Source organism: Grampus griseus (assembly GCF_964374135.1).
Source record: "Grampus griseus genome assembly, chromosome: 11".
Lineage (NCBI taxonomy): Eukaryota > Metazoa > Chordata > Mammalia > Artiodactyla > Delphinidae > Grampus > Grampus griseus.
Genome location: NC_139005.1, coordinates 5,454,938 through 5,482,500, shown reverse-complemented (window position 1 = coordinate 5,482,500; position 27,563 = coordinate 5,454,938). Strand labels below are relative to the sequence as shown.

Below are 27,563 nucleotides of genomic sequence, written 5' to 3'. Positions count from 1 at the left end.
TGTCCCAGCCCAGCCAGGACCCATGAGTCATCTTTGGTCCAGGTCTCTATCAGCGGCCCAGCTAGGCGACCCTCTGCCCCTGCTCTGCAGCTGCCTTTCACCTCTCTGGGCTTTGACATGCTTGCAGTGTCCCGGTGGGGTGAGAGGTTGCTGAGAGCTGCTATCTGCAGCATCTGATTCCACTTGGGAGATGTCGACTGTCCAAAATAGTTCTCGTGTGACGAATAGGAAAGGGCGGCATTTTCCTCCGGTCTTTCCTCCAGTTTATCTGTGACCTTTTCCCCTCTGTTTGGGGCTGGGCCTCTGTGCTTGGGGCCTGGTCTTGGGAGAGGCCCCGTGCTTTCTGCCAACATCTTCAGGGCTTATGGATTTTTATCCTCTTCTGTGGTAGAAGTTGGGTCTCTGGCTCCTGGATTCCGTTCCGCCTGTTACTGCCCACATTCTAAATTCCCAAGGGAAACATTCTCCTTTAACTTCACTTGGGGGTGTTCGGGGAAGCCAGGGACTATTGCCACGGTGGGCTCAGCTCTGATGTCTCTCAAGTGGGATCCAAGGAGCGTGGTCGCATCCCTGTGGAGGTCAAGGGCATGTGCCCTGTGGCCCAAGGGGCAGCAGGATGCTCTGCACTTTGAGTCCCAGGGTAGAGATTTGGCACGGGCTGCCCTTGACCTTGCTCTTAAAGAAATCCTTTCATACACAGCTTAGAGTTTGCAGAACACTTCCCTGTGTATCATCTCATTTGATTCTGTTACCATAGAGTCAGTGTTAGCTTTTGAATACCTATTTATTAATTAAAAGCTAACAGTATATAATATATTTTAAATAAGTAACATGTTTATGTAACATAAATAAACACATTTTATATGTTATAAATGACATTTTATATGTTATAAATAACACATTTTAACGAAAAGTAATATGTTTCAAAAGAAAAAAACGGTGAGAAATGTGGCACTGTTTTACATTTTTGCAAGTCTTTATTCCCTAGCCTTATTGAGGTGTATTTGATGTATAATAAGCTGTACCTATTTACAATGATCTGATCTGTTGAGCTTGGGCATATGTATGAACCCATGAAGCCATCATCATACTCAAGACAATGAGTATATCTACCACCCCTGAAGGATTCCACGGGTCCCTCATACAGTCCCTCCTTCTCTCCTCCAGGTGGTATTACTATTAATCATTTCAATTATTTTAACATTGCCTATGAGTTTCAAGAGCTTTGGTGACTCGCCAAAAATGGTATGGCTGGGAAGTGACAGAGCTGGGGCCCAGGACCCAGTCAGTCTTTGAACCCTAATACCCATGGCCTTCCCATGACCAGTCTGTCCCGTAACAATGGTGAAGATTTCCCTCATTTTCTTCTGTGGGTTTTTGAAGTGGAAAGAAGCCCAGGGAACACTTAATCCCACTCTGTTGCTGACTCCCCATGAGGTCCCCGTCCTTCCAGAGTGCTGGGCTGCCCTGGGGGCCCCTGTGGGTCAGGGGTTAGGCGGGGAGCTGGCTGTCTCAGCCCTTGATGTATCGGAGGGTCTGACTCCTTAATTTTTACTGGGTTCCCTCCTCCCCAGTTTTACACCTGGGCTTGAGAAGAGGTTTCCTGGGTGCCAACTGTGGGGAGTACAGTGATGTGCGATGCACAGTTTAAAGACTGTGCTGCCAGGTCCAGAGGTCATCTCTTTCGGGCGCCTGTCCATGTTGGTAGCACAGAAGGCCATCCCCCACTTCCAGGAACTTTTGATGACAGCTGTTTCCTTTGACAAAATTATGACAAGAGTGGGTGGCTGAGTTTCCGTCGCCGTAGGACCCTGGCTGGTTGTCCCCGGTCTTTGCTTGGGAAGGAGAAGCCTTTTCTATAAGAGCAGTCTTGCTACTGGTATTTTTTTGGGGGGCGGGGGTGGTCCCTGGGGCAGGGTTCGGTGGGCCTTTGGTCCTGCCCTCCGTCTTTGCTGATCACTCACCCATCCTCCCCTTGGCCTGGGGAGGAGAGGGTTGGAGAGGAGGGTCATCTGGGGCCTCCTGGGAAAGCAGGTTTTCACCTCTTCCTCCTCCAGTTCTTCCCTGCACTTAGTTCCCAGCCACTGTGTCTCTGGGTGGCCCCAGCAGACCCTGCTCCCGGACCATGGGCTGGAGGTTCCTGAAAGAAGTTAAGACTTTGGTCTTAACGATGGCACAGGTAGACCAGGGTGTTCCTCCATGGGGCCGTTGTGAGGACCTTCTCATTTTCTGCTCTGATTTCCTGCTCTCAGGGCTACACCCCACACTCCTCCTTAGTCTGCCCCAGCCACAGTCTCAGTACCGCCTAGTGTAAGTCCTCCAGCTGCGTGGACGTCAACCTCGGTGATCTGAGAACGTGGGAGCCCCTGCGGTTTCGTCTCACCCTCCCCATGGGACCACATGCCCTTGTCCCTTGCGGGTCCGAGGTGACCCAGGTTGGTGATATCTGGGAGGCGTCTGCCCCCCTTGGTCCCTCTCCATCATCTCCCTGCCCCTGCCCCGCCCCTGGCAGCCCGCTCCGGGCCGCAGCTAGTGTTCTTACGGCAGGCTGGGCCCAGAGCACACGCAGGCGTCAGGGTCAGCACCGGGCTGGCTTGGCCGGGCTGCGGGGAAGGAGGCTCGTGGAGTATCGGGTTCCGGCGTTGGGCGGGGACTGCCTCCCATTCACTCTCGTCTCTCCGGAGGGGGGACGTGGTCTGGTGAAGCCACATGCGATCTTTGGAAGACGACGAGACGTGAACCATACGGAAAATCTCACCAGGAGTGCGCGGCCGCCGGTCCCTGACAAGGGCTTTGAGCAGTGGCTGCAGCTCTAGGGAGAGGTGTCTGGGAGCGTGGCTCCCCCCACGCCCAGTCCCCTGTCCCCCATCTACCTAATCTCCCGTGTGTGGGGCATAGAGCTGCCCTGGACGGGTTGGGAGCCCCCAGGGACGTGTGACGCTATCCCTCACAGGCACCATGGCATGGACCCTGAGGTCAGGAGACCTGGATTCCATTCCTGGCTCTGCTCCTAAGTAGCTGTGTGTGCATAACCCAGCCGCTCGGCCTCCTGAGCTCCGAGGTCTTCATCTGCTGCTTGAGAAAGATGTGAAGCGTCGCTGGAGGGCTCTTCAACTCCAGCATCCTTTGGCCAAGTCAGTTCCTCTTCAGAAATGCACCGGGGTCGTCAGCTGACCCTGCTTTGAGCCGTCAGCATGGGGGTGTTGAATGGTACGCGGAAGTCTGATGCCTGGAAGATAAAGAGACCCACGACTTCTACATTTGAAGCGTCCTTTATTCTTCAGAGCATCCCCGATTCTTCTCCTTAAGGCGGCAACACCCTTACGAGCCTATAAGGCAGAGAGGTTCCAGGTACGTCCAGCTCCAGTTCAGTTCAGGCTGTCTTGTGAACACCAGGATGAGCTCATGCTGATGCAGTAGACCTCTAGGGATGGGAGCAGTGCCCTGAAGATGCAGTGAGGACCCCAGGGCTACTGAGAAGAACAGAGACGACCTCCCGCCAGGTTTTTATATAAGGTTCCCGGTCAGGTGGAAACTTGAACAACTTTAGTTGTGGGCATAAGACGAAGATTCAGAAATGACACTTAAGGGTAGCCAATTTTTAGAAATTGGTCACAGGATCTGAACAGAACCAATGAGATCTGTGTGTGTGTATGGAAGTTGTAAGACGTAGTTACCGAGCATTTCCTGTGTGCCAGGGGCACGGTGGTTGCTGGGGACAGAGCAGTCAGCAGGACAGACGCAGTCTTTGTCTGCATGGAGCTTAGGTCTGGCCAGGAAGCCAGGCATTAGACACCTGCTTACAGTGAGTGCAGGAGTGGTCAGTGCTAGGAAGGAGGGGGGTGGGAGCTGTGCAGGTAAGAGGGGGACCACGCAAAACTCGGGGCTCAGGGAAGCCTGCCCCGAGCAGGTTCTGAACTGAGAAGCTGGCTGGACCAGTTGGAAACCAGTGAGAAGGGCTGTGTGTCTGGAGTCCGGGGAGGGCAGGAGGGGCTGGTGCCTTAGAGAACATGCGTGTGATCAGGTCTGCTGTTGGGTCAACTTGAGCGAAGAAGGGAGGAAGGAAGAGACTGGCGGATGAGTTAGGGCATGGGCTCAAGATGGGACCTGACTCTGCCTCTTGTGAACTCAGGTTTCCGTTGGTTTACTTAGTGGTGAAGGAAACCAGCTGACACACCTTGAAAGACACTGAAAGAGCTGAGAGTCAGGTGATGGTTGAGGACTATCATGTCCTCTGACCAGAGCACTGACAGCCTCCTCTTGGGTGCTTCCTCCTGATACCTAGGAACCGGAGAAACAGAATTTGTAGGGTTTTATGAACATGGAATCGTGGGGAAAAGAGGTATGTAGTTTTGTGAGCTGTTTCAGTTGCGCTGGAGGGACGTTCCTGCCCCATCGTGTATCTCACGTTTGTTAGCCCTGGGGTAGAGCATCCCCAAGATAGAAGGGTTTGTGCTTTCTTAGAGAAACCTTCGCGCACTGGCTCTCCTTTCTCTGACGACCAGAACCAAATCATACGTTTCAGCTCATTTTACATGAACTTAAATTGTAGTTGCTTGATGAGATTTGGAGCCCCTCCACTCGCCCTGATTACTTAGTTATGAAACCTCTTTTAGGGATGGATTATATGCTCTCATGCCTAATCTCTTCTACTTCGTGTTAAATTTTGTGTTGGTTTCGGAAAACGATGCCTTCTGACCGTGTCCTCAAATTCTAGAGATGAATCATACTTGGAACCCATGGATTTCTTTAGGTCCATGGGACATTCTGAAAATCCTATAGATAAAAAACACTTCAAGGCAGTAAACAAACCAAGATTTTAATCTAACAGGAATGGTTTTCCCCAAGTCTTTTCTATCAGTTGCAGGAGTTCTGTGAAGACCTACTCTGTGTCCAGCCTGTGCCAGGTGCTTGAGGGACACAAACGAAGTGTCAGGTACTGTCCCTGTAGTCAAGAAGCCGCCATTTTCGTTGAGTAGAGCGAATCCCATCACTGCAGTGGCTGACATCTACTGATGGAGAAACCGAGGCTCCCTTCGTTAAGTGACTTGCCCGATGTCCTACAGCTGTAAAATCCAGGATTCAGATCCCAATCTATTCGAATCTAAATCCCAAGCTCTTTCTGTTCCCCTCCTATGCCTAAAGGAATCCAAATCCAAGGTAGGATGGAAGTTAGCTGGGCCTGGAGAACAGGACATTTTTTTTCTATTTTAGTTCAATTTATGTTAACTTCCAATTTTTCGATTTCTGGGTTAGTAAAAAGAGCTTCTGCATTTGGTGACGGTTCTGCTGAGGAATTTTCAAGTATTTGTTTGTTTGTTTCCGGGAGACATACATCTCGGTGTTCTTCTTATGAGAAGGTAACAATGTTGCACGGCATGAAAGAAACATGGTGACTAGATGTTAGCACCAGCGCAACTGCATTCCAGCTTTTATTTTCCTTTGAAACAAGTTCCATTTGTGCAGAATGGCGAAGCAGCATGCTTTGCTGGAGGGAACGAATGCCCCGACGTTGGGGAACAATTTTACATCAGTTTAATACACGGTTGGGCTGCAATCGATAGAGCCTCTGAAATCATAGGGGCTAAACAAGGTGGAGTTTTACCTTTCACATAAAAATCCCAGAGACAGCCCAGGGTGGCGGAGGCACTCCATAGAGTCAGGACCCAACGTCTCTCTTGGTACTTTTCTGGCCTTGACTTTGACCTCGAGGTCTAAGGCACTTGTATTCGTGTTTCAGGCTGTAGATCCAGGGATAGGGAAGAGGATGAAGGGGCAGAAGTAGGCCCCCGCACTTGCATCTTTGCGGGGTCCTACCAGGGGCTGCTTCACCCCCCCACCTGTACCATATAGGCCGGGAATGAGTGTTACGGTTACACCTAACTTCAAGTGGGATGCAGTCTTCATTCCGGAAGGCCATATGCTTAGTTAAAAAATAAAAGGAGAATGGCTCTCAGGGGACAGCTAGCAGTCTGCCACCAAGGCCACGGGTGGACCCTGGCCCTCCCAACCCCTTTCTCAAACATCTGCAGCCACTTAATGGACATTTGGTACACACTTGAGGCACTGCTTCCAGATAAAGTTAACAAAAAAGGGGTTCATCACGATTTAAAAACAAAGATGAAACCAAATATTTAAAAATCAATAATAATCACGATTTCATCTTAGTGAGAAGGATGGTACTGTCTGCCATCTTTCACTGAAAACATCATTTCTGGGGCCATGATGGAGAGCTGGGGCTTCAGGTCAGCTTCACAGATGGTTTCTTTTCTTCCTCTTTCTTTTCGCTAAATTAGAAAAGCTAAAATTACCGTTAGAAGTAGCAGCAAGTGATTGATGACTCTTGTCTAGTGGTCCTGGTGTTGCGGCCATAGGTGGACAGAGAAATCGGGGCAATTTCTCAGTGAAAGCCGCTTCCAGGGTTTTGTCGGAACTATGTCCACTTGGGAGCTTGAAGGCTCCGTGTTTCATCTTAGGACTGCCTCTTAGAGTCCTCCCACCCTTTGATTCAATTTTAGTCTAAAAGGCACGTCTTTAAGTTCTGTTGCAGCCCTCGGATGTGGTTTTTAACTATGCGCAGTAAATGTCCTGTCTGTCTTTGGGACGAGAGGAGAAAACCACCACGTAGAGCACAGACTGCCTGGATTCGAATACTTTTCAAAATCATACCACCTGTGTAACTTTGGACACATTATTTGAATTTTCCCTGCCTCGATTTCCTAAACAATAAAGTGGAGAGTGATAGTACCCGTGACTATAGTACGAGCCAAAGCACACAACCTCCCTGCCCTGTCCGGGAACACGAGTCACACTCAGTGCAGATGCGTCACAGCGATGGGTATTGTTTTCAGGTATTTGTCAACTCTAGACCATCCGAGACTTTCAGACCACAGTTCAGTCTTCCTGCGAAATCCTGGTTTCTTCTTCATGCTTCTCCCCAAAAGTCCCCGAAGTGGGGGGAGCTCCTGGACGTCTGAATTATCGAAGACGTGGTAGAGTGCCTTCAGAATCAGAGAGACAGTCTTCACTTGCATTACGAGCATCATAAAATGTCTTTTTATCTTATTCATCATCTCAAAAACCCGCGTGAGCCCTGTTGTAGACAGTGCACTTTGGTGGGGAAAGCAGTCTTCTCCCTGCTACCTGGTTCTCTGCCTGGCACAAGGGGGGATGTGCTCAGATGCCTCCACTGGCATCTTCAGTGCTAAACTGAGACCGAGGGCGTATCGACGGAGACCGTCTGGTCTTTGCAGACGACTTTGCAGAGGACTGTCCCTGCTTTTCTGTGAGCAGCGTCACTCTTGCTGCATGCAGGGTTGGGGCCTCCTCAGTCCTGGCCTCCGTACGGCCTGCTTCACGAGATGCACAGGAAACCAGCAAACCCGCCTTTCCCCCGTAGCGTGGTCTGCAGGAGGGGGCGAATGCGACAAGAAACTGAGAGCGCATCTCTCTGAAGGGCACACTCACTAGGGCCCGCTGCCCACTCCGCCCTCAGCAGCTGTATCCCGATTGTCAGTGGCACTCGGGCCTGCATCACATGGGTTTCTGTGACTCCCGGCAGTCGTCGGATGAGGGGTTTTGCCATTGGCTTGTCCTGCGTCCTTTGTGAACAGTGTTTGTAACTCATTTTGCAGGTGGTTTCAGAAGCTTCACGCCAATAATGGGGCTTTTGCCCATTTTTCCTGCTTGTTTTGGTCTTTTTTCATTTAGTGACAAAATGAATTAAAGTGTTGTTTTTTTTTTTTTCCTTTGTGTGTGAGGTTTTCTTTGAAGGTGAGAAGAAACCGATGGCTTCATGTTGTCATCTGACCCGTTTTTCTAGCAGGCCCTGTGCCCCGGGCCAGGTGGGCTGCTGAGTCAGTGAAACCTGATTTTCAGCTATTCGTCGCTGTGTTTCCTTTCCTTACTTTCCATCTTTGGGTGAAATCAGTGCACTCACAGAACGGCGTGTCCTGGGACCTAGATTCAGAGCTGCATTCACACGGAGCCCTGCCCAAGATTTATGTTTATGATATTAGACGGAGTTGTGCCGTTTACATGATTAGTTATGTCATTACTTTTAGGCTCAGATGATCCACTTTTGTGATGTGGGCTATGACACAGCGAAATAGTAGAACAAAAATACAAACTTAACAATGAAAATATCTGTATGGAGACAGGTTCCAGACTGTTCGCTGAATCCAGCAGAGGTAAACTGACTAACTGCTGTAACTACTAAATATAAAATAGGTGATGAGAATATACCGTTCAGCACAGGGAATTATACCCATCATCCTGTAATAACCGATACTGGAATATAATCTGCGTAAGTACCGAATCGCTATGCTGTGTACCTGAAGCTAACACAGTATTATAAATCAGCTATACTTCAATAAAAAAGAAGCGTTGATGGGATTTCTGTGAAAATTATAATCGCTTGCATTGCAAATCTCTGAACACAATTGTTTTAACTCCCCTTTTCCTCTGAAGTCAGCAAAGCTCCAGGGAGCACACTTTGGGAACCTTTCCCTACTCTGGATGAGAGCATTTCTAGACCAGAAGTGGTGAATGGGGTATGGGTGGGAGGGGGCTGACCCTGGGTGAGGTATAAAGAGAACAAAACCCAGAAACTGAAGAAACAACAGGTGTGGGCTTCTTGTTTGGGAGAGTTGGGGAATCAGGAATTTAAGCTATGTCTCCTAAGTGTTTCTCTTTCTCCTTCCTCGTCCCTTACAGAGTAAAAGCCAGGGCTCCGTCTTTGTCCGGATCCACGCCCCATGGCAAGTGCTGGCCCGAGAGGCGGAATTCTTGAAGATCAAAGTTCCCACCAAGAAAGTATGAGCATGTTTCTTCTGGGTTTGGGGCCTCCCGAGGGCTGGCTGGATGTGTGAATAGCTTCGGGAACAGGGCCGGGTGGGACCTGGGTTCTGCGGAGTTGGAATCACACTTGTCTCCCTGGGGACGCTAAGTTTGGGACAGTGGAGGAGACGAGGAAGAGATGGGAGGGGAGGGGCCGGGCTTGGGAGATCGTGTCACCTCAGAGCACCGCCAGGACGTGCTCCACGAGAAGCTCACGTTGCCCTGGCCCAGCTTCTTTATTTCTCTGTTATAGCCCCCTTCTCCCTCCCTCCCAGCATGGCCAGGCATTCCTTTAGAGCGAGTGTAGCCATGAGCGCACGCTAGCGAGCCTTGCCGACTGGGCAGGCAGCTTGCAGGGGGAATAGCGCCAGGCTTGCCATGAAGACACCTCTTCTGGTTGTGACTCTGTCACTAAGTTTGGTGTGACCGTGGGTTTCTGTGAAATGGAAGGTTATTTCTCACTCGGGTTGATCAAAGCCACCTGGGGAAAGTGTCCATCGTGCTCATGCCCGGACCCCACTGGTAATTTGATTTAGTTGGCTGGTATGGAATGAGGCTTTGGCATCAGTATTGTGAAAAAAAAAAAATCCCCAGGAGGTTTTGATGCACATCTTGGTTGAGAGCCACACATTCAGATGATTTCTGAGGTCCTTTTCAGCCATTGGAGTCTATGTATAACTTAAAAATTCCCCAAGGAATTCCTGGGTGACAGTTTCCTTGCATAAGAAAATCCAGCAGATACCTCCAAAGATAAAAGAAATGTGTCCACAGAGTCACTCTTCTTTCTTCTTACCAGGTATCTTAGGAGAAAGGGTGGTTATTGACTGATTATTTGAGGCGTCTCTAGAAAGGGCCCTGGAACAGGTGATACTCTAGTTTAACCATAAATGATCTAGAGTTGATCTGTCTCTGACACACACACACACACACACACACACACATCCATCAATAGTTTACTTCCCAAGTGGTGACCTGGCTTTGCAGAGATCGCGACTTCATCATTCTTACTGCCGTTTACCATAAATGTTCACCATCCCCGTCGTTAACAGAACTACGTATTTGCTGCTTTCTACACAACCACTGTTACCACCCGCCTTCTCTCGTCACCATCTCCACTATCAGTAGCACGGTTAGAGAGAGCAGAACGTTCGGATTAGCATCACTGGCTGTGTGTACACCATCTTCGCTACAGCAGATCTACTCTTCTCATCAGAAATCACTCATCAGATATCGTCATGTGTGATGCTGTGTCACGCACCCCTTATTCCAAAAGGATGAACTCTGTGGGTTCTGCCCTTATAGATCTGTTAAGGTGGATAACACACCCGTGGCAGGAGGACAAATGACTATTGAACAGTGAACAAGCATGAGCATGAATATTGGCTACAAACACCTTGCCAGTAAAAGGTACATGTTTGGGGGCCACACGCCTGAGTGTCTTGGTTTCACGAGGACCACGCTGTGACCTTCTCCCCTTCAGTTGCACTGCTCAGTTCTCTGTCTCCTTGTTTTTGACCCCTCACTCCCAGCGCCGCTGTCCTCAGGTGCAGGCACCGTCCTGGCTCTGGACCTCCGCCCCTCCTCTGCTGATGGTGTCCCCATTTGATGGCCACATGACCCAAGTCAGCTATGGACGGAGGCGTCTGCTTCCCTCTGGGGGTGCCCTCACTTAACCAACCTTCCCCTTTTCTTTCTCCTGTCTTCCTTCTGCCTTCTATATATATATATATATATTTTTTTTTTTTTTCTTCTCCTTTCTCTGGCCTATCTGAATATCTAACGTTCTCTTAATCTCTTCGGTTTATAACTTGCTTCCTATGTTTTTATCTGTGCTGGCTGATCCTTGGAAAGAAGGTGAGCAAACTTTAATGCCGCTGCTATTGCTTCTCCCCCCAGGACAGTCCTTTCCGCGGGAAATACAGAGACTTAGAGGAAGTGTGCACCCTTCCCCTCTCCGCTCTTTGTCCCTTCTTCTCCTTCGCTGCTCTTCCATCCTTCCTCGCCCTCATGCTCGTCCGTCCCTTCTTCCCTCTCCCTTCCACCTCTCTCCTGATGCCCTGATGCCGTCTCCTAGCCTCCCTCCCTGTTCTTGGAACATCTGACCGCACCTCTCTCTCTGTCACCTCCTCCTCACCTTATTCACAGTCTCAGTCCCCAAGTAGTGCTGGTCACTCTGGTCTCTGCTTGTCCTTCCACAAGCTCATGCCTGCGGGAGCATAGTTTTCCTTATGTGACACATCTGCCCTCAGAGCTCGTGTGCCCCATACACTAAGCCTATTGGAACTTACCACCTATTGCTTAGGAAGTACCTGCACTTGGATCTGCAGTTGAGGTGACTAGAGCAAGGACGTGGCATGACGCAGCCACCTCTGAGTTGCCTTCCTTCTTTTGCTTTTTTGCATTGCTTTTTTTATCATTTAAATATATTTGACGTATAACCTTGTGTAAATTTTAGGTGTACAACATATTAATTTGATACACTCATAGATTGTGATATGATTGCCACTGTAGCCATAACTAGCCTCTCTGTCATGTTACCTAATTATCCTTTTTAGTGGCTGGAATCACTGAATTCCGGACTCTGAGCAGCTTTGATGGTTATGATACACTACTGCTGTGTATGTTCACTCTGCTGTGCATTCGATCTCTAGGGCTCATTTACTACCTGTTGCAAGTTTGGACCCTTAACTAGCGTCTGTCCTATCCCTCCACCGCCATTGCCTGGTGACCACCATTTTCTCCTTGTTTTAACAAGGTTGGCTTTTTAGATTCCACGTGTAAGTGACGTCATACAGTACTTTTCTTCCCTTGACTCACTCGCCTGGTGTAACGTGCTCCAGGTCCAGCCACGGTGCTGCAGATGTCAGGGTTTCCTTCTTTCTCAGGGCTGAGTGATATTCCATGATATGCATGTGTGTGTGTGTACTTATATATGTAATATGATCTTCCTTATGCATTCACCTGTTGTTGGACCCTTCGGTTGTTTCTTCCTCTCCTTCCCTTTTATTTTGGAGGCATAGGGTGGTAGACACTGCATCAGTCGAGTCCTCGGAAGACTGGGCTTCCAGCCTGGGTTCTGCACTCACTTGCTGTGTGATTTGGGTATGTCACCTCATCTTCCGGAGCCTCAGTTTCCTCATCTGTGATGTGGGCATAGTAACAGCTGCCCTGTTTTTCTTAGAAGGTTGTTGTAAGAATCCAGTTCTTGACTATGGAAACACAGGAGTTTATTACCGTGTCTGTGTTCTCAAACATTTATGTGTGTATTCTCAATTCCTAGTTCCCCAGTCACCTTCCCTCCTGACGGAATAGGCAGCCAACACTGATGGAGCTCCCAGAGGAAGGGAGTCTGTGGAGAGACCCTGAAGGGCTCAGAAACCATCAGAGCCCTCAGAGTCTACAGCCCAGGGCACAACAGGAAGAAGGCACACACCCCGACATCCCAGCACGGATTAAATGCTGTGTCAAGTAGCAGCCCATTAGCACAGCACAGCACAGATTCTGTCTGGGAAAATGCTGGTCCAGGGAGCAAAGCCAGGTGGTGGCCTTGATGAGCATCAGATGTAACGGAAGGAACTTTTCCCCGTAGTGTCTAGGCCCTGGACTCCACACAGGTGGACCGTTCTGGCATCCTCTGCGGGCTCGGCCGCAGGGCCCCAGATCTCCTTTGTACTCACAGACCGCAGCAGCTTGTGATTGACCTCCCAGGGGGTGTTGTAACCATGAGAGAAGGATATAACTTGGTATGCCGGGTGGGGTGCCGATTCCAGGGGCGGGTTAGACCCAGTTCCTGGGGTGAGAAAGGAGCATGGTGGTGAGGACGAGACGGGGCAGTCTGCAGGGCTAGCGCTGAGTCCAGTGGCGTTTCCCCCTCTTTTTAATGGGCTTGGGAAGTGGCTACAATGGGAGTAAACCACATTCGCAGACAGCCATGTCCTGGCAGCAGGGGTGGGCGGGGAGGAAGACTGAGGCATGGGGTGGGGTCGGTCAGCATCCTCCATTCTGGTGGAGGCCGATGGAGGTTTGGATCATAACTCAGTAGGGTCCGGAGAGACCGGGAAGATGGGGAGGAAATCACAACATCAAGATCTCCAACCTGGACGAATCCACAGTAATGCGTCCAGGGACACGGAGTCCTGAGCACAGATATTAACCGTGGGCGGTGGGGGGGGAGTCTTGGAAGGAAGCCTTTGTTTTCCAAAAACAACAACAGAAGAGCCAGTATTTTGTGAGGGACACTCGGCATCCTTGCACAGGAAGGGGGCAGGAAGGCCTGGCCTTTGGCCCTGAGCAACCTGGGACGGTTTGAAATGGATGCTTTCTCACCTCTGTTCTTTACCAAGGTGGTCAGTATCTATGTTGATTTATCACTGACTTTTTTATATATACGAACGAGCACCCCGCCTCCGGGAGAATTGATGGGGACGAGGTAACAGAGTCCGTTCTGGTCATATTAACAAAAGCGTGTTCATCCAGCCAGAATCCACTAATTTCGGAAGAAGGGACATGCCTGGGATGGGTGGAAATCACTTTTGTCCAGTCTGTCAAAGTTTTCGTAGCTTTGTTGATAGAATGATTGATATTACAGGGGTCACGTTTGCTGTTCCCAGGAGCCTGTGAGGACTTTAGCTTATGAGTTCTTCGCATGCATGTAGATGCTGTTCACCTCCAGCCCGTGGTACCTTTATAGGAACGCAGGCTCAGAGCTCCCCTTATCTCCCAAACAGGAGTAATGAGTGCTGTGGAGGGCTGCCGTAAGGAGAAGTGACCATGTATTTGGAGGCCTGTCGCAGAGGCGTAGCCTGTCTTACTGCTGTTTTCGGTATCGTCATTCGCGTGTGATGTGTGTAGGGCGCACAGCTGGCCCGGATGGGGACTGCTCCTCCCTGCTACTTCTCTTCCCAGCAGCATCTGCAGTGTTGGGTCCAGTTTCTGAAATCTGCCCAGGCAGCCAGCAGCGCAGACGGGGACTCGCCGTAGAGGCAGGAATAGGTGGCCTCTGGGCTGCGTGCTGGAGGACTCCTGTTTCATAGGGCGTGGGTCCTTGGGGCATCGGTAAACATAATGGCTCCAAGTGCGAGGTCTGCAGCGCGATCACGGGGAAAGCCAACAGGAAGACTGCTCAGGCCCCACGGCACAGAGACGAGAGCTCAAAGGCGCCCGTTTCAAAGGGTAGAGACAGCCGGTGGGACAAGTGGAGACCTTGCTCTCCCTCCACGAATCTGGGTTATGTGATTCACATCTCAGCCTATTTCCCCAAAAAGGACTTGAGATGGATTACGACCAAAAGCATAAATACAAATGGATCATTTTGAAAGGGGACAAATAAAAAAGAATCATTAATCTGGGGGGAAGTGGGAAGTGCAGGGGAAATAGTGATCATAGAAATAAGAAAATAAGGGTGATGGATGCAAGTGAGACAAATACATTCTGAGCTTCCTGGTGGCCAAGGCAGAAATGACTACGGTTTACGTAATCTGCAGAAATAAGCATCTGTTTGGTAAAAGGAGGCGAACTTTTTCCTGTTGCTAAAGCATAATTTTATGTTAAAGGACATGAACAATATAAGGGACATATTTTCAGTAAATATGAGTTTTATATAAGGTGCTGGAATGTTCTTCCTATGGCCATTTCTTAAACCGATTCTGGGCAAAAACTGAGGGTGTCGTGTTTAATTGTACTTCAGGAAAGGTTGTACTACCAAGTTATGTAGGTAGATTTCTGCTGCGCTAACTCAATTCAGGGATAAAGCTTAGAGCAGAAATGCCATTCAGAGTTTAATTCTCTCTGTGGAATCCATGTTTTGAAATATTTTTTTAATCTACTAAACTGCATTTATTAAGGAATAATTCATCTTCTCATTTCCATGAATTGAAAACATACAGAACTGCCATTAAGCATTTTCTGATGAGTGTGAGAAAATCATTGTTACCACGTTGGACTAATATAATTCCAGTTAAAAAGCAGAGAAACGTGACATTTTAGTTAGCTCGAGTGGCCCCTTAGGAGGAAAACATTAATTCCATTAAGCTTTGTAAATTATTGGAAGTTGTTCTCAGTAACCTATTACTGGCTTTCTAGACATTCTGATCTGGTAACCATGACTTTTGCAAAAGTTGCACGGGAAGACCCTCCCCCAGATTCTGGTGCCCACCCAGCTTCAGGGGCCACTCAGCCAGGCCAGGACTCGAGCACCTCTGCCTTCTCAGTTATCTAGAGGTGAGGCTTGGATTAGTAAGGTTTCTCTAGAGAAACAGAACTAACAGGATATGTGTATGTACATATATTATATATATATATATATATATATATTTATTATGAGGAATTGGCCCAGGAGAGTATGCAGGCTGGGAGGTCCCATGGTCTGCTGCTGGCAAAGGTGGAGCCCCAGGAGAGCTGACGATGTAAGTTCCAGTCCAAATGCCAGTAGGCTCGCACCCAAGAAGAGCCAGTGTTTCGGTTTGAATCTGAAGGCAGGGAAAGGCTGATGTCCAGGTCAGCAGGCAGAAGGAGTCCCCTCTTACTTGCAGGAAGGTCAGGCTTTTTATTCTGTTCATGTCTTCAACTGATTGGATGACACCCACCCACACTGCAGAGGGCCGTCTTTTTCATTCAGTCTACCCATTCAGATGGTAATCTCATCGGAAAACACCCTCAAAAACACACCCAAAAGAACGTTCAACCCAATGTCTAGGCATCCCTGTGGCCCAGTCAAGCTGACACGTGAAATTAGCCATCGCAAGGCTTGTACTTTTTAAAATTTAATTTAATATTTTTTTGGCTGTGTTGGGTCTTCATTGCTGCACGCGGGCTTTCTCTAGTTGCAGTGAGCGGGGGCTACTCTTCTTTCCGGTGCACAGGCTTCTCATTGCGGTGGCTTCTCTAGTTGCAGAGCACGGGCTCTAGGCGCGTGGGCTTCAGTAGTTGTGGCACGAGGGCTCAGTAGTTGTGGCTCGCAGGCTCTAGAGCAGAGGCTCAGTCGTTGTGGCACACGGGCTTAGTTGCTCTGCAGCATATGGGATCTTCCTGGACCGGGGCTTGAACCTGTGTCTCCTGCATTGGCAGGAGGATTCTTAACCACTGTGCCACCAGGGAAGCCCAAGGCTTGTACTTTTAAGGTCTGTAATCCTCTTTGTAGTGGGTTGAGTAGTGGTGTCCAAAAAAGACATGTCACAGTCCTAAGCCTGGAATTTGTGAATTTGATCTTATTTGGAAAAAGGGTCTTTGCAGATGTAATTAGTTAAGGATCTCGAGAAGAGATCATCCTGGACTTCGTGGGGAGACTCAATTCCAGTGACAGGTGTCGTTATAAGAGAGATTTGAGACACACAAACACGGGGGGAGAAGGCCGTGTGAAGACAGAGGCAGAGACTGGAGCGGCGTGGCCCTGAGCCGAGGAATGCCTGGGGCCCTCAGAGGCGGGGAGAGGCAAGGAGGCCTTTTCCCTCAGAGCCTTTGGAGGGAGCACAGCCCTGCCGGAATCTCGATTTCAGACTTGCGGCTTCCACGGCTGTGAGGAAGTAGAATTTTGTTGTTTGAAGCCACCCCGTTTGTGGCGGTTTCTTATGGCAGCCGTAGGGAACGATTACCGCGTTCCTCCGGGCAGGAGAACAATAAGTAGACAGGCCTGGACCCAGTTCTCTGACAGGCTTGTTGGCTTGCTCTGCATCCCAAGAATCCACTTCGCATCTTCTGAGATTGCTTGAAATAGGCTTGCTCACTTCTTGATGCTGGGTTTTGAGGGTGTTTAGAGGAGTCTTTGTACAAGCGTCCTTCTGCGTCTCCTTGGATGTCTCACATTCCGTCCTGCTTTGATGAGATTGGAGAGTCTAGGCGAGGCTCAATTCAGCACGGATCGTGGAGGGACACTCGCTGTGGCTAAGAAGAGCTGCTTATTCAGTTCAACAACTGTTTTTCCATTTATAGTTCTGTTTCTAAGGATGATTGTTGGTTCAAGTGAAAACTTCTGCCTTGGTAAGAGGTATCTCTAAATAAGGATGTTAGCATGTTTTAAAGCTTGAAACATTTCATAATTCTTACCTTTGACTTTGAGGAGAAAGGTTCATAAAACCAGTCTCGATGATCCATCGGTGATCAATCAGAACAAAATATCTGAAAATGAAAAATCTTGTAACCATAGATATAAGTTGATAAATAGATAATTAAATGAATTGAGTAAATAGATAATTAAATGAAATGAATTAAATATAGCTAATGCTTCCTGTGTGCTGTGTGCTTTGGTAAGAACCTTACGTGCATTATTTGTTTTTATCCTCACAACAGCAGCGTGAAGTAGGTACTAGCCTTAGCCCCATTTTATAGATGAGGAAACTGAGGCTCAGACAGTTTAATAAACTTATCTGAGGTCACACAGCTTCAAGGAGGTAGATCGAGGACTCAAACTCGTTTTGTCTGACTCCAAAGCCATGCTCCTACCCTCTCACTTTAGTGAAGAATCTATACCTGGGCTGGAGGTGGCATGGTCTCAAAGTGTATTACTGTAGCATGATAGCCTTTTCTTTAAAAAAATTTCCATGGTCTAACAAACTGTAGAAACACTAATATTAAAATTTATTTGATCAATTAAAAGTTCTAAAAGCCCTGCAGTAAAGGAAATGGTTCAGCCCTTTTCCTGCTGAATGCCTCTTAGTATCTTGGGAAACCAGTGGTCTGCAGAATGTACTCTGCAATAATCCTAGGCTGGAGGGAACCAGAGCTGTAGCTGTTCACACTGGTGAGTTGTGGGTGGGACTCCCCTTGCTGTCACTGCCTGTCCCGAGCATTTGTTTTCAATAGCGATGGAGCCGAGAGGCTTGGGTTTACATTTGATATCTTTATGGGCTTTCTGGTGCCCGCTCTTTGATTGTCGTTTAGATAGGCTGGAAAGAGCGCAGAACACGTTGACTTACACTTTTTTGTTTTCTGTAATGCTTCTTATCTTCAAAATTCAGAAAAAAATTTATCGGTGCCACTTCCATGCCGTTGTCTCCCTGCGGAACCCGAGATGGCTCCCGGCCAACCTGCGGACATGCGCTCAGGCCTGGCAAGACCGCAGGCCCCGGGCTGTTAGCAGACAGGCCTGGCTCAGGGCTCACAGACAGTGATGCCAAAAATAGGAAAACGTGTAATGGGAAATGAACTTGAATTTTTTTTTTTTTTTTGCGGTACGCGGGCCTTTCACTGTTGTGGCCTCTCCCGTTGCGGAGCACAGGCTCCGGACGCGCAGGCTCAGCGGCCATGGCTCACGGGCCCAGCCGCTCCGCGGCACATGGGATCCTCCCGGACCGGGGCACGAACCCGCATCCCCTGCATCGGCAGGCGGCCCCTCAACCACTGCGCCACCAGGCAAGCCCTGAACTTGAATTTTTAAAATTAACTTGTTTTCAGGCTCGTGGTTGAAAAAAAATTGAAAGAGAAGTGGTGCTTTTCCTTTTGAAAGCCTCAAGTCATGTCCAGCTGAACTGGGGCAGCTCCTGCCAGATGGGCTGGCTGGGACCTGGACCCTGGGCCCTGTGCAGGTGGTGCTGAGAGCAGAGGGCAGTGGATAGAATTTGTCGTCCAATGTTGGGCCCTTCTGAGGGTGAGAGAGCTACTAATAATCCCGCCAGGACAGCAGTGGTAAGCCAGCACTGTGCTGAGTAACTGGGCTCTTCAATAGGAGATGTGGGAGTGGGTGGCCTGGCTTGGCCCCGCCAGGACAGCAGTGGTAAGCCAGCACTGTGCTGAGTAACTGGGCTCTTCAGTAGGAGATGTGGGAGTGGGGGGCCTGGCTTGGCCCCGCCAGGACAGCAGTGGTAAGCCAGCACTGTGCTGAGTAACTGGGCTCTTCAGTAGGAGATGTGGGAGTGGGGGGCCTGGCTTGGCCCCGCCAGGACAGCAGTGGTAAGCCAGCACTGTGCTGAGTAACTGGGCTCTTCAGTAGGAGATGTGGGAGCGGGTGGGCTGGCTTGGCCCCGCCAGGACAGCAGTGGTAAGCCAGCACTGTGCTGAGTAACTGGGCTCTTCAGTAGGAGATGTGGGAGTGGGGGGCCTGACTTGGTCGTGGCTGCCTCTGTGGGTGGATGGGAGGGGCCTGTGGGGGGAGAGGGGGAGACAGGAGGAGGAGGCAGTCAGCTTCTGGTACCTGGAGCTCACAGAAGAATTATTCTTACCCAGGAAGAACTGGCCTCAGTGATGTGCTGGTGCATAACGGCTCTTGAGATCTGACACATTTTCAGAAACTTTGCAGGCTGGTCTTTGCACCATTGGTGATTGAAATTGGCCACGGCGGGTGTATTTACACCACGGAAATCAGTGAAGTTTCCAAATCAGCCACTCGACCCTCCACACCCAGGTGGTTGGTAAGCGTTTACCTGCTTACAATGGATCAGAGCCCCAAGAATGGGAACAGGGTGCACAGTCAGAGTGCCACCATGGACTAGAGCCGTCCTGTGCAGGGACAGGCCAGAACCCGAGGGTGTCATGTGATCCCTGCCATGGATATTAAAGGGCTACTGGTCAGAGAGGGGCCGGGAATGACAGTGTCTCCGCAGGGCCTCTAAACGGATGCCGTGTCTGTCACCTCCGACACAGAAAGGAACTTCCCGGCACTGCCCACTTCGGCACTCCGCCCCAGGCACACCGATCCTCCAAGATACCAAGCCTGTTTCCCTCTCAGCGCCTTTTGCTTGCCCCTCCCTCTGCCTGGGGACCTCCAGATAGCGCAGGACGCGTTCTCCCACCGCAACGGGGTCTCTGCCTGCACAGACATCCCCGACCGTCCTATGTGAAGCGGACCTCTGTCTCGCTCCATCCTCCTCCTCTTGTTCTTTTCTTTCTAACACTCAGCGCTGCTGGATACTGAGTAGCATATTTGTGTCTTTGTTTGATTGTCCCTGTCGGCACTACACTGGAAGCTCCAGGAGGGCAGGGCGGCTTCACCCGGTCGGCAGCACCTAGAACGGGACCTGGTACAGAGCAAGCACTAAATCAGTATTCGTTAATGAATGAACGAACGGATCACACGTACCAGGCCCGATTCATTGGTGGTGGCTTACTGGAGAGTGATGCCCCAGGGCTGTCTGTAAGGTCGGGGGGAGATAGCGCCATGGTACACGAACCATAGCGGCTGTCCCTGATCTGGGTCCTCAATAGCCCCTTCAGTTACCAAAAGCATTTAGGAAGAGTCTGACTATACCCGGAATGGCTGTGTATAAGGGGTCCTAGCCCTTTGAAAGGTCACATTTTTCATCCACCCATCCATCCATCCGTCCACCCAGTGAATAGTTATTGAGTATCACTATGTCTGAGATACTCTGCAGGTGATGCAGTGGTGACTACAGCTGGTCCTGGCCCATGTGGCTTCTGCGTGGGGAGGATTCAGAAGTCGAGTAGCTGTTGATGAGCTTGGAGGCACCAACAGAAGAAAAAGAGCAGGACAGACAAAGAGCCGACCAGAGGAGACCAGTTTCGATGGGGGCCAGGGTGCAAGAAGGGGCCATCTGAACTGAGACCAGAGGGCTGGCTAGGTTGGGGGGCAGGTGAGAACCTTCCTGGGCGAGGGAAGGGCATGTCCTCCAGCCCCGAGGTAAGAAAACCCCGGCCTGTGCGGGGAACCGGGAGGAGGCGAGGCCAGTGCGCGCGGCGTGGAGACTGCGGTGTGGGGGGTAGGGCGGGTGACGGCTGAGCCTCTGGGAGGAGGCAGGAGGCGTGGCTCAGAAGGGGGCTTGTGAGCCATGTAAGTAGTTGGGAGTTCTCCCACATTTTAAAAGTCAGCAAACATTCATTCACGTGTAGAAGACATACTGAAACAGAATTAAAAACCGTAAGTGAATCCGGAGTCAGACCTCAGAGAATGTGCATTTTGTGACTGTCACTGGCTGCATTCGGCGAGGCCGTGGATGGGAAATGGACCCGTAGGCACTGGTGGGGATGGAGGGACTGATGAGCTCCTGTTCTTGGTGCGCCCGCAGAGGCTCCTTTGGGCTCCAGTTTGCAGCTGAGCTTAGTGGCTCCTGGTGCTGCTTGCATTTGGATTGGTGGGCGGTTTAACGCTCGCTCGCGTGGGTAGCTGGGCTTGTGCACGGAGCTCCTCGGATCCGGGTTCGGTGCGTGCACGTCTGCGCGCATCCCTCCCTCCGCCTGTCCCGTCAGGCGCCAACGGGGCGTGAGAACAGCGGACCTCTTCTGCTGCGCCTTTAGCTTCTCTTCCTCATAACTTCTTTAGTCCGGAGGCGCCCACCCTGGTCCAGCTTGCAGAGGCACCTTCCACAGTTTGGCTTCCCTGTGTGTCTGAGCCTTTTGAAATGAAAGGTGAGCAGGTGATCATCTTCAGCTCAGTCAACCCTCAGTTACCCAGTGACCGGAGGTGCAGAGGAACGCACAGGAACGCTGAAAGGAGAAGACAGTCTGGATTAGTGTCTGTTGGGCCGTGGGGTGTAAGCGGACACACGTGCTCACAGCTGGCTTGCTCTCCACCTTTAGGCCTGGTGCTGCTTTTCCTGCTGACTTTTCCTACGAGTTGCAGAAAGAGGCCCTCTTAGATCACTGCAGATGAGGGACTCGTGGATAATCAAGATGATTTTATTTAGATCGCGTATGGTTATTCCCTTCCCTTGATGTTTCTGGGGGGGGTGTCATTGGATCTCCTAGTGTTTGCGTGACTTCGGGTATGCTAGTAAAACTTTCTGTGCCTGTTTCTCTACCTGTAAAATGGGGACAGCAGCCTGTATCTGTCCACGATAGACAATCACTACAGCCTCAGTTCCTTGCATCCTGGGAAGGAACATGATTCCAGCGCAGGAAGGAAACCAATTAGCCCTGAGACCACACTGCCGTGCCCCTCTGGAGGGGAGAAGCTGAGGGAGACGGGGGAAGAAAGAAGAAAAGAAGGCCTTTCGGTAAACCTCTTAGCTTGTGACAGTTGAGGCCAAAGCAGACTTTTATGAGAACCACATTTGAGCCCTGGAATAAAAAGTAAGAGCAACATACTTTAAAAATTATTTATGATTTTAAGCACATGAAAGGCATATCGTGTACCCGGGGAGGGCGTAATGGGGAACAGCTGGTGAACATGTGTCTTGCCATTTCTGAGGATGTTCCTTGTTCTCCACTGTCCAAGAATAACAGCAATAACGATGCTTCTGCTGATTGTATTAACAATACTGAAGAGGGTCGGGGAGCCTTTTGTGGACCCTGAGGAACACGGGGGAAGAGCCAGGCTGCCGAGCTTGGCGGGGGCTGAGAGGGAGCTCTGGCCTTCCGCCTTCTCGGGGACCACGCAGCCCTTCCAAGGATCCGAGGTTTAAGAAGAGAGGCTGGATAGGGGAGTCAGGAAACCTGGGTTCTGAGGCCTGGTGTCACCCGACGCTGGCAGCTCCCTGCCCCTCTGAGTCTCCGTTTCCCTGTCTGTAACGTAGCGAGGCCGATGCTGCTGGGTGGGCCTGTGGGATTCCAGGGTGAGCGTCCTGCGTGTGGAGGGGTCATCCTCGTCGCCATGCTGCTTCAGCTTCTGGTACAATCAACCAGTCACCCCCCAGGCTCAGCGCCTGGCACCCAGGAGGTGCCCGGACATGTCTGTGCTGAGAATTAACGCGTCTTTTTCATTAAACGTCTAAAGCCAAAGAAGGTCACACTTGGACGGTACTTCCAAAGCCATTTAGTCAGGTTCTGTCTTTTGTGATTTGTGACGTGGGTCTGGAGCGGGGCTCAGCCTCAGGCTAATTATGCCCCCTGGTGAGCGGACCCCAGGACTCTACCCAACGCCCCTCGAATGGTGAGCTTTCCATCCTGGCTGGTGGGGACAGGGGCCGTTCCCAACCCTTGCAGACGGGTTTTCTCCAGCGTCCGGCAGCTTCCTTGCACCCCGCCGCCCGGTGCTCCAAGAGGACTGCCTGCAGGGTTCTTCGCGAAGCTCTCTCCCCTTGGCTGCGCTGTCCTGGGAGCTCTGGTTGCCCTGGTCTCCCCAGACCTACAGCTAAGGCTGCTCGGCCCGGGGTGTGTGTGGGCCTCCACCTGCTTCCCCTTCCTGCCCCTCAGCCCTGGACCTCTCTCTAGGCAGTGAGCTGGAGCGATCCCAGGAGTCACCATTTTCATTTCCTGTCTCTCAGGAACTCGTTACTGCTTAATCAATGTCCAGTATCTTGAAAAGTGCTTTCTTAGTCTGTTCGGGCTGCTCTAACAAAATACCACAGACTCGAGAGGCGTGTACATGACAGAACTTCCACGGTTCTTCTGGAGGCTGGAAGTCTGAGACCAGGGTACCAGCCTGGTTGGGCGAGAGCCCCCTCCCTGGTTCATAGCGGCACTTTCTCGCTGTGTCCTCACATGGCGGAAGGGGCTGGGAGCTCTCTGGAGTCTCTTTTATAATGGCACCAATCGCATTCACAGGGGCACCACCCTCATGACCTGATCACCTCTCCCAAAGGCCCCACTGTGCAATAGCCATCACGCTGGGCATCAGGATTCAGGATATGAATTTTGCGGGGACGCAAACATTCCGACCAGAGCAACCATTATTTCATGTTTTTTTTTTTTTCTCTCGGTGTTTTGGTTGGTTCAGGTAGGATAAATCTGGTCCCTGTTACTCCGTCCTTGTGGGAAGTGGAAGTTCCCCAATTCTCTCTTTAGAGATGAAGAATCTGAGAGGGAGAGCCACTTGCCCAGAGTCATACAGCTCGTTAGCGTCAGCAAGGACCAGGACCCAGGTCATTTGCTCCGTAGACATTAGTGTGCTCCTCTCGTGTGCACAGGGCATGCTCCCTGCTCCCCAGATGCCCACCGTCTGTTGGGGAGACAGACGCGTGAACCACAAGTTAGAGATGAGTGTGGCAAACGTTATGACACAGGTATTCGTTCACAGGCTGCTAAGGAAGGATGGCAGCAGGAGAGTGGCTAAGGAGGGTTTCCTGGGAAAGCTGGTACTTGAGCCCAGTGGAGGAGAAGGAGGGTAGTTCAGGTGGAGAGGGAGGGGAGAAGTTCCAGGAATAGGTACGACACGTGCAAAGGCACAGAGGCAGGAGGCAGGTCCTCTGTCCTCCAAGCTTAGCGTCCACGGTAGCGTGCCTGCGGCTGCCCGCCATGTTTGACTGTGGGCGTGGGCCGTTGTGTCTGCCCGGGTGTGTGTGTAGGGCCTCCGTCAGGGCTGTGGGGTGGAGGTCGCCTTGACGGTTCTGCTGGGACTCTGGCCTTTTGCACCGTTTACATTGTTCCTGGAGGTAAATGATGCTGTTTGTAGGGCTTTGGAGCACCCCTCCCCCCATCAGGGAATAGTCAGGATTTATCCTGGTCCCATCCCTGGTCCCTCCAGAAACATGCCACAGGCCCCACTCCCCTTAGCTCGCTTCTCTAGGGAGCTCTGCCAGACCCACTGCTAGGAGGAGGTTCAAGACCAGCTCGGAGGCGCTCAGCTGACCGTCTTCCAGGACAAGGCCCTGGGGCAGGTGCTGGTCGTTAATCCGCATGGATGGAATACAGGCCCTCCTGGCCTCTGCCGGGACTGGGCAACCCCGTGCGCCCTTGCAGCTGGTGCCGACAGGCCCGGAGACCTTTCGGCCGGCCGGTGGCTTTGGGCGGTGGCTTTCTTCTCCATCCTGGTTTCCCTCTACCAGGGCCTGTTACCTGACGACTGTTCTGTCCCTGGCCTGGGCTCCTGCAGCGGCAGCAACTGCTGTCATCCGTGCTGGGTCCCCAGAGACTTATCATTCGTTCGTTCGTTTAACCATAGGGGATGGTTGGACGGTGTCCTGCCTTCGTGGAGACTGTTTGGTGGGGAGGCTGGACATGAATCAAATAGTTATTCAAATAAATGTAAAATCGCAACTACGATAAGTGCTGTGAAGGCGAGGAATTGGGGCCTCGAAATGCTGGGAAGATGGGGCCTGACCTTGTCTGGAAGCCAGGGAAGACTTCCCCCAGGAAGTGACGATTGAGTGAGAACTCAAGTGTGAACACAGGTCGGTGAGCGGGAGGGAGAAGGCGAAGGGTAGAGAGTACTAAAAATGCTGCCCGAGGCTGGTGGCTGGGTGCAGTGAGCAGGGGACCGCGGGGCAAGGGGAAGGTGGAGACGTCTACGGGACCCCCCAGGCTGCGTGGAGAATTTTGGTTTTTATCATAAGAGCAACGGGTGATGGTTGAAGCCTTTTCCGCAGGGAGGTGACATGATGAGAGTTTTGCTTCAGAAACATCACTCTGGCTCCAACGTGGAGATCGAATTAGAGGTGGACAAAAGTGGGGTTGCCAGATAAAATACAGCGTGCCTAGTTAAACCCAAAGTTCAAATAAACAATGAGTACTTCGTTTAGTATCAACATAAGTATGTCCTAAATACTGCAGTGGACATACTTAGACAAAAAAATTACTGTGGCTCTCGTGTAATTTCTTTTATGTGAGTCTGCCCTCCGGTTGTCCTTTTTAAGGAAAAAATTGTTTCGTTAAAAGTTAAAATTTATTGTTTACCTCCAATGCACATTTAACCGGACTTCTTGCATTTCTACTTGTTAAATCCGGCAGCCCTAAGCGAGAGAGGTGGGAAGCCACTTATTGCTGTAGTTGAAGCCTCCTTAGACTAGGAAACCAGAGGTGGACATGGGGAAAGTGGACAAAGGAGAAGCACCCTCCGTCGGTCCAAGTCTGTCGTTCCAAGGCATCTAGGATGCAGAGCCAGTCAGCTTCCCTCCTGCTCTGAAACTGGAATTGCCACGCACGTGCCCTTTAAAGACGCATGGCTACGGGTATGGTGAACACGCTGCAGGACACGTGCCCGGTTGGAACCTGCCCTAAATGACCCGTGAGATGTGTTGGGATACGGTGAACGGGTCATCTTTCTGCCCCTGTCCCTCCAGGCCCAAGGATGCCCCAGAGGTGAGCTCTTTGCATCTAGGTGACCGATGGCAGGAGGGTCAAGAGCTTTATAACAGTAGGGGCAGTAGAGTAAGGTGCACACTGTCTCCCCCGATGTTCACTCACGTCGCGGCAGAGTAAGAGTAGAGTGAAGCAGCCAAGGTCGCAGGCTCTGCCACGAGGTTCCGAGGCTCCAGCACTTATTATCTGGTTGACACTCTCTGTGTGATCTCGACTGAGATTCTTAACCCCTCTCGTTGTTTTTTTTTTTTGCGGTACACGGGCCTCTCGCTGCCGTGGCCTCTCCCATTGTGGAGCACAGGCTCCGGACGCGCAGGCTCAGCGGCCACGGCTCACGGGCCCAGCCGCTCCGCGGCATGTGGGATCTTCCCAGAGTGGGGCACGAACCCGTGTCCCCTGCATCGGCAGGCGGACTCTCAGCCACTGCGCCACCAGGGAAGCCCAACCCCTCTCGGTTTTTAGAGGCACATCTTTAAGATCAGTGCTGATGTACATCAAGCCAGGTGCATAGGAGATGCTTAGAAATGGTCTGTGCTCCCAGAAGTAAACGGTTCCCTCGGTTCAGAAGGCTGGCTCCTTCTTTGTGCAGAACCCGCCTGATGAATTTCTTGATTCACAGCTCTGATGTTGTCCTTGTTCACACCCTTCGCTGACTTCCCGTCGCCTCGTGCAGTGGGATCTCCATGCACTGGGCTCCGTGTGCCTTTCTGCCGTGAACCGTCACCATTCCCCCATCAGAACCCGAGCACCAAAGAACCAGGCTGTGAACCCTTCTTAAATCCAGCTTGAACTTTTTAACTTTTTTGGTTGGCTTGGAATGTCTTTGCTGATACCTGTTCGAGCCTGATTCATTAAAAGTATGGATAAGGTGAGGTTAAGAGAAGTATGATCAAAGAAGATAAAACACATGTAGAGGCTAAAATAAATGCCCATCACTAGGGAAGTGACTAAACAAATTAGAACTCGTACCCACTGTGTCATATGGTGCCTTCATGAAGGTAGTTCTACGTGGACTGACTTGGAAAGACACGTACTCGGGATATATCGCTAAACGAGAAAAGCAAATTGTAGAATTATACCATCGTACCTGTGAAGTATGATCACAGGTGTGTTTGGAAAGGGATTCAGTTACATATAATACGTATGGAGAGAGTCAGTATAAAACATACTCCAAATTGTGAATGGAGATTTCCTCTGCAGTGGAGGATGGGATGGGATTGGAAGTGAAAGGAAGCTGTTAATGTTAGTTAATATACTTTTTGGTTTTGGTCTCTTTTTTTTTTGGCCACATCGCATGGCATGTGGGATCTTAGTTCCCTGGCCAGGGATTGAACCCGTGCCCCCCTGCAGTGGAAGCGTGGAGACTTAACCACTGGATCGCCAGGGAAGTCCCTGGTTTTAGTTTCTTTGTTTACTAGAACTGTGTTAATTTTGTGATTGAAATTAAGTCAAAATGCACAGAGAAGTGTATCAGAAGAAATAAATAAACTGGGCTTGTGTTTCAGTTGTTAGATTGGGGAGGTTCTCCCCCTTCCCACTGATTATCATGATTTTATTAAAGAACAGAAAAACGAAAGAAGGTTCCCTTTCTGTTCAAGTCCCAACAGAAATGCTGCTCTCCTCAGGAAGCACTTTTCTGATTCTTCAGCTGGACGTGCTGTCTCCTTTCTCTGAGCCCTCAAAGCATTTTGCGTGTCTTTTGTGGCATTTTTCTCCATCAGTATTACAAGTGTTTTGTACATGTTTTACAGCCGCTCTAGATTTAAGCATCTTAAGGATATCTTGATAGAGAACACAGCCGGCTTTCCAGTCGGAGGGTCTGGCTGTGACTCTTACCTGGTCATCTACTGCAGCAGGACAAATTAGCCCCAGCTTACTCAGTAAGA

The 27,563-nt window shown here is 50.5% G+C and overlaps 1 protein-coding gene across 1 annotated transcript in view; it reads left to right on the top strand.

Moving 5' to 3' along the window:
• The window catches only part of ANO2 (anoctamin 2), a gene marked incomplete at both ends in the record, with an annotated part of 319,797 nt that overhangs the window by 47,931 nt on the left and 244,303 nt on the right, over positions 1–27,563 (top strand). Inside the window, one exon of the mRNA XM_082665221.1 lies at positions 8,716–8,814. Coding sequence (XP_082521347.1) covers positions 8,716–8,814 — 99 coding nt within the window. The remainder of the gene's footprint in view (positions 1–8,715; positions 8,815–27,563) is intronic.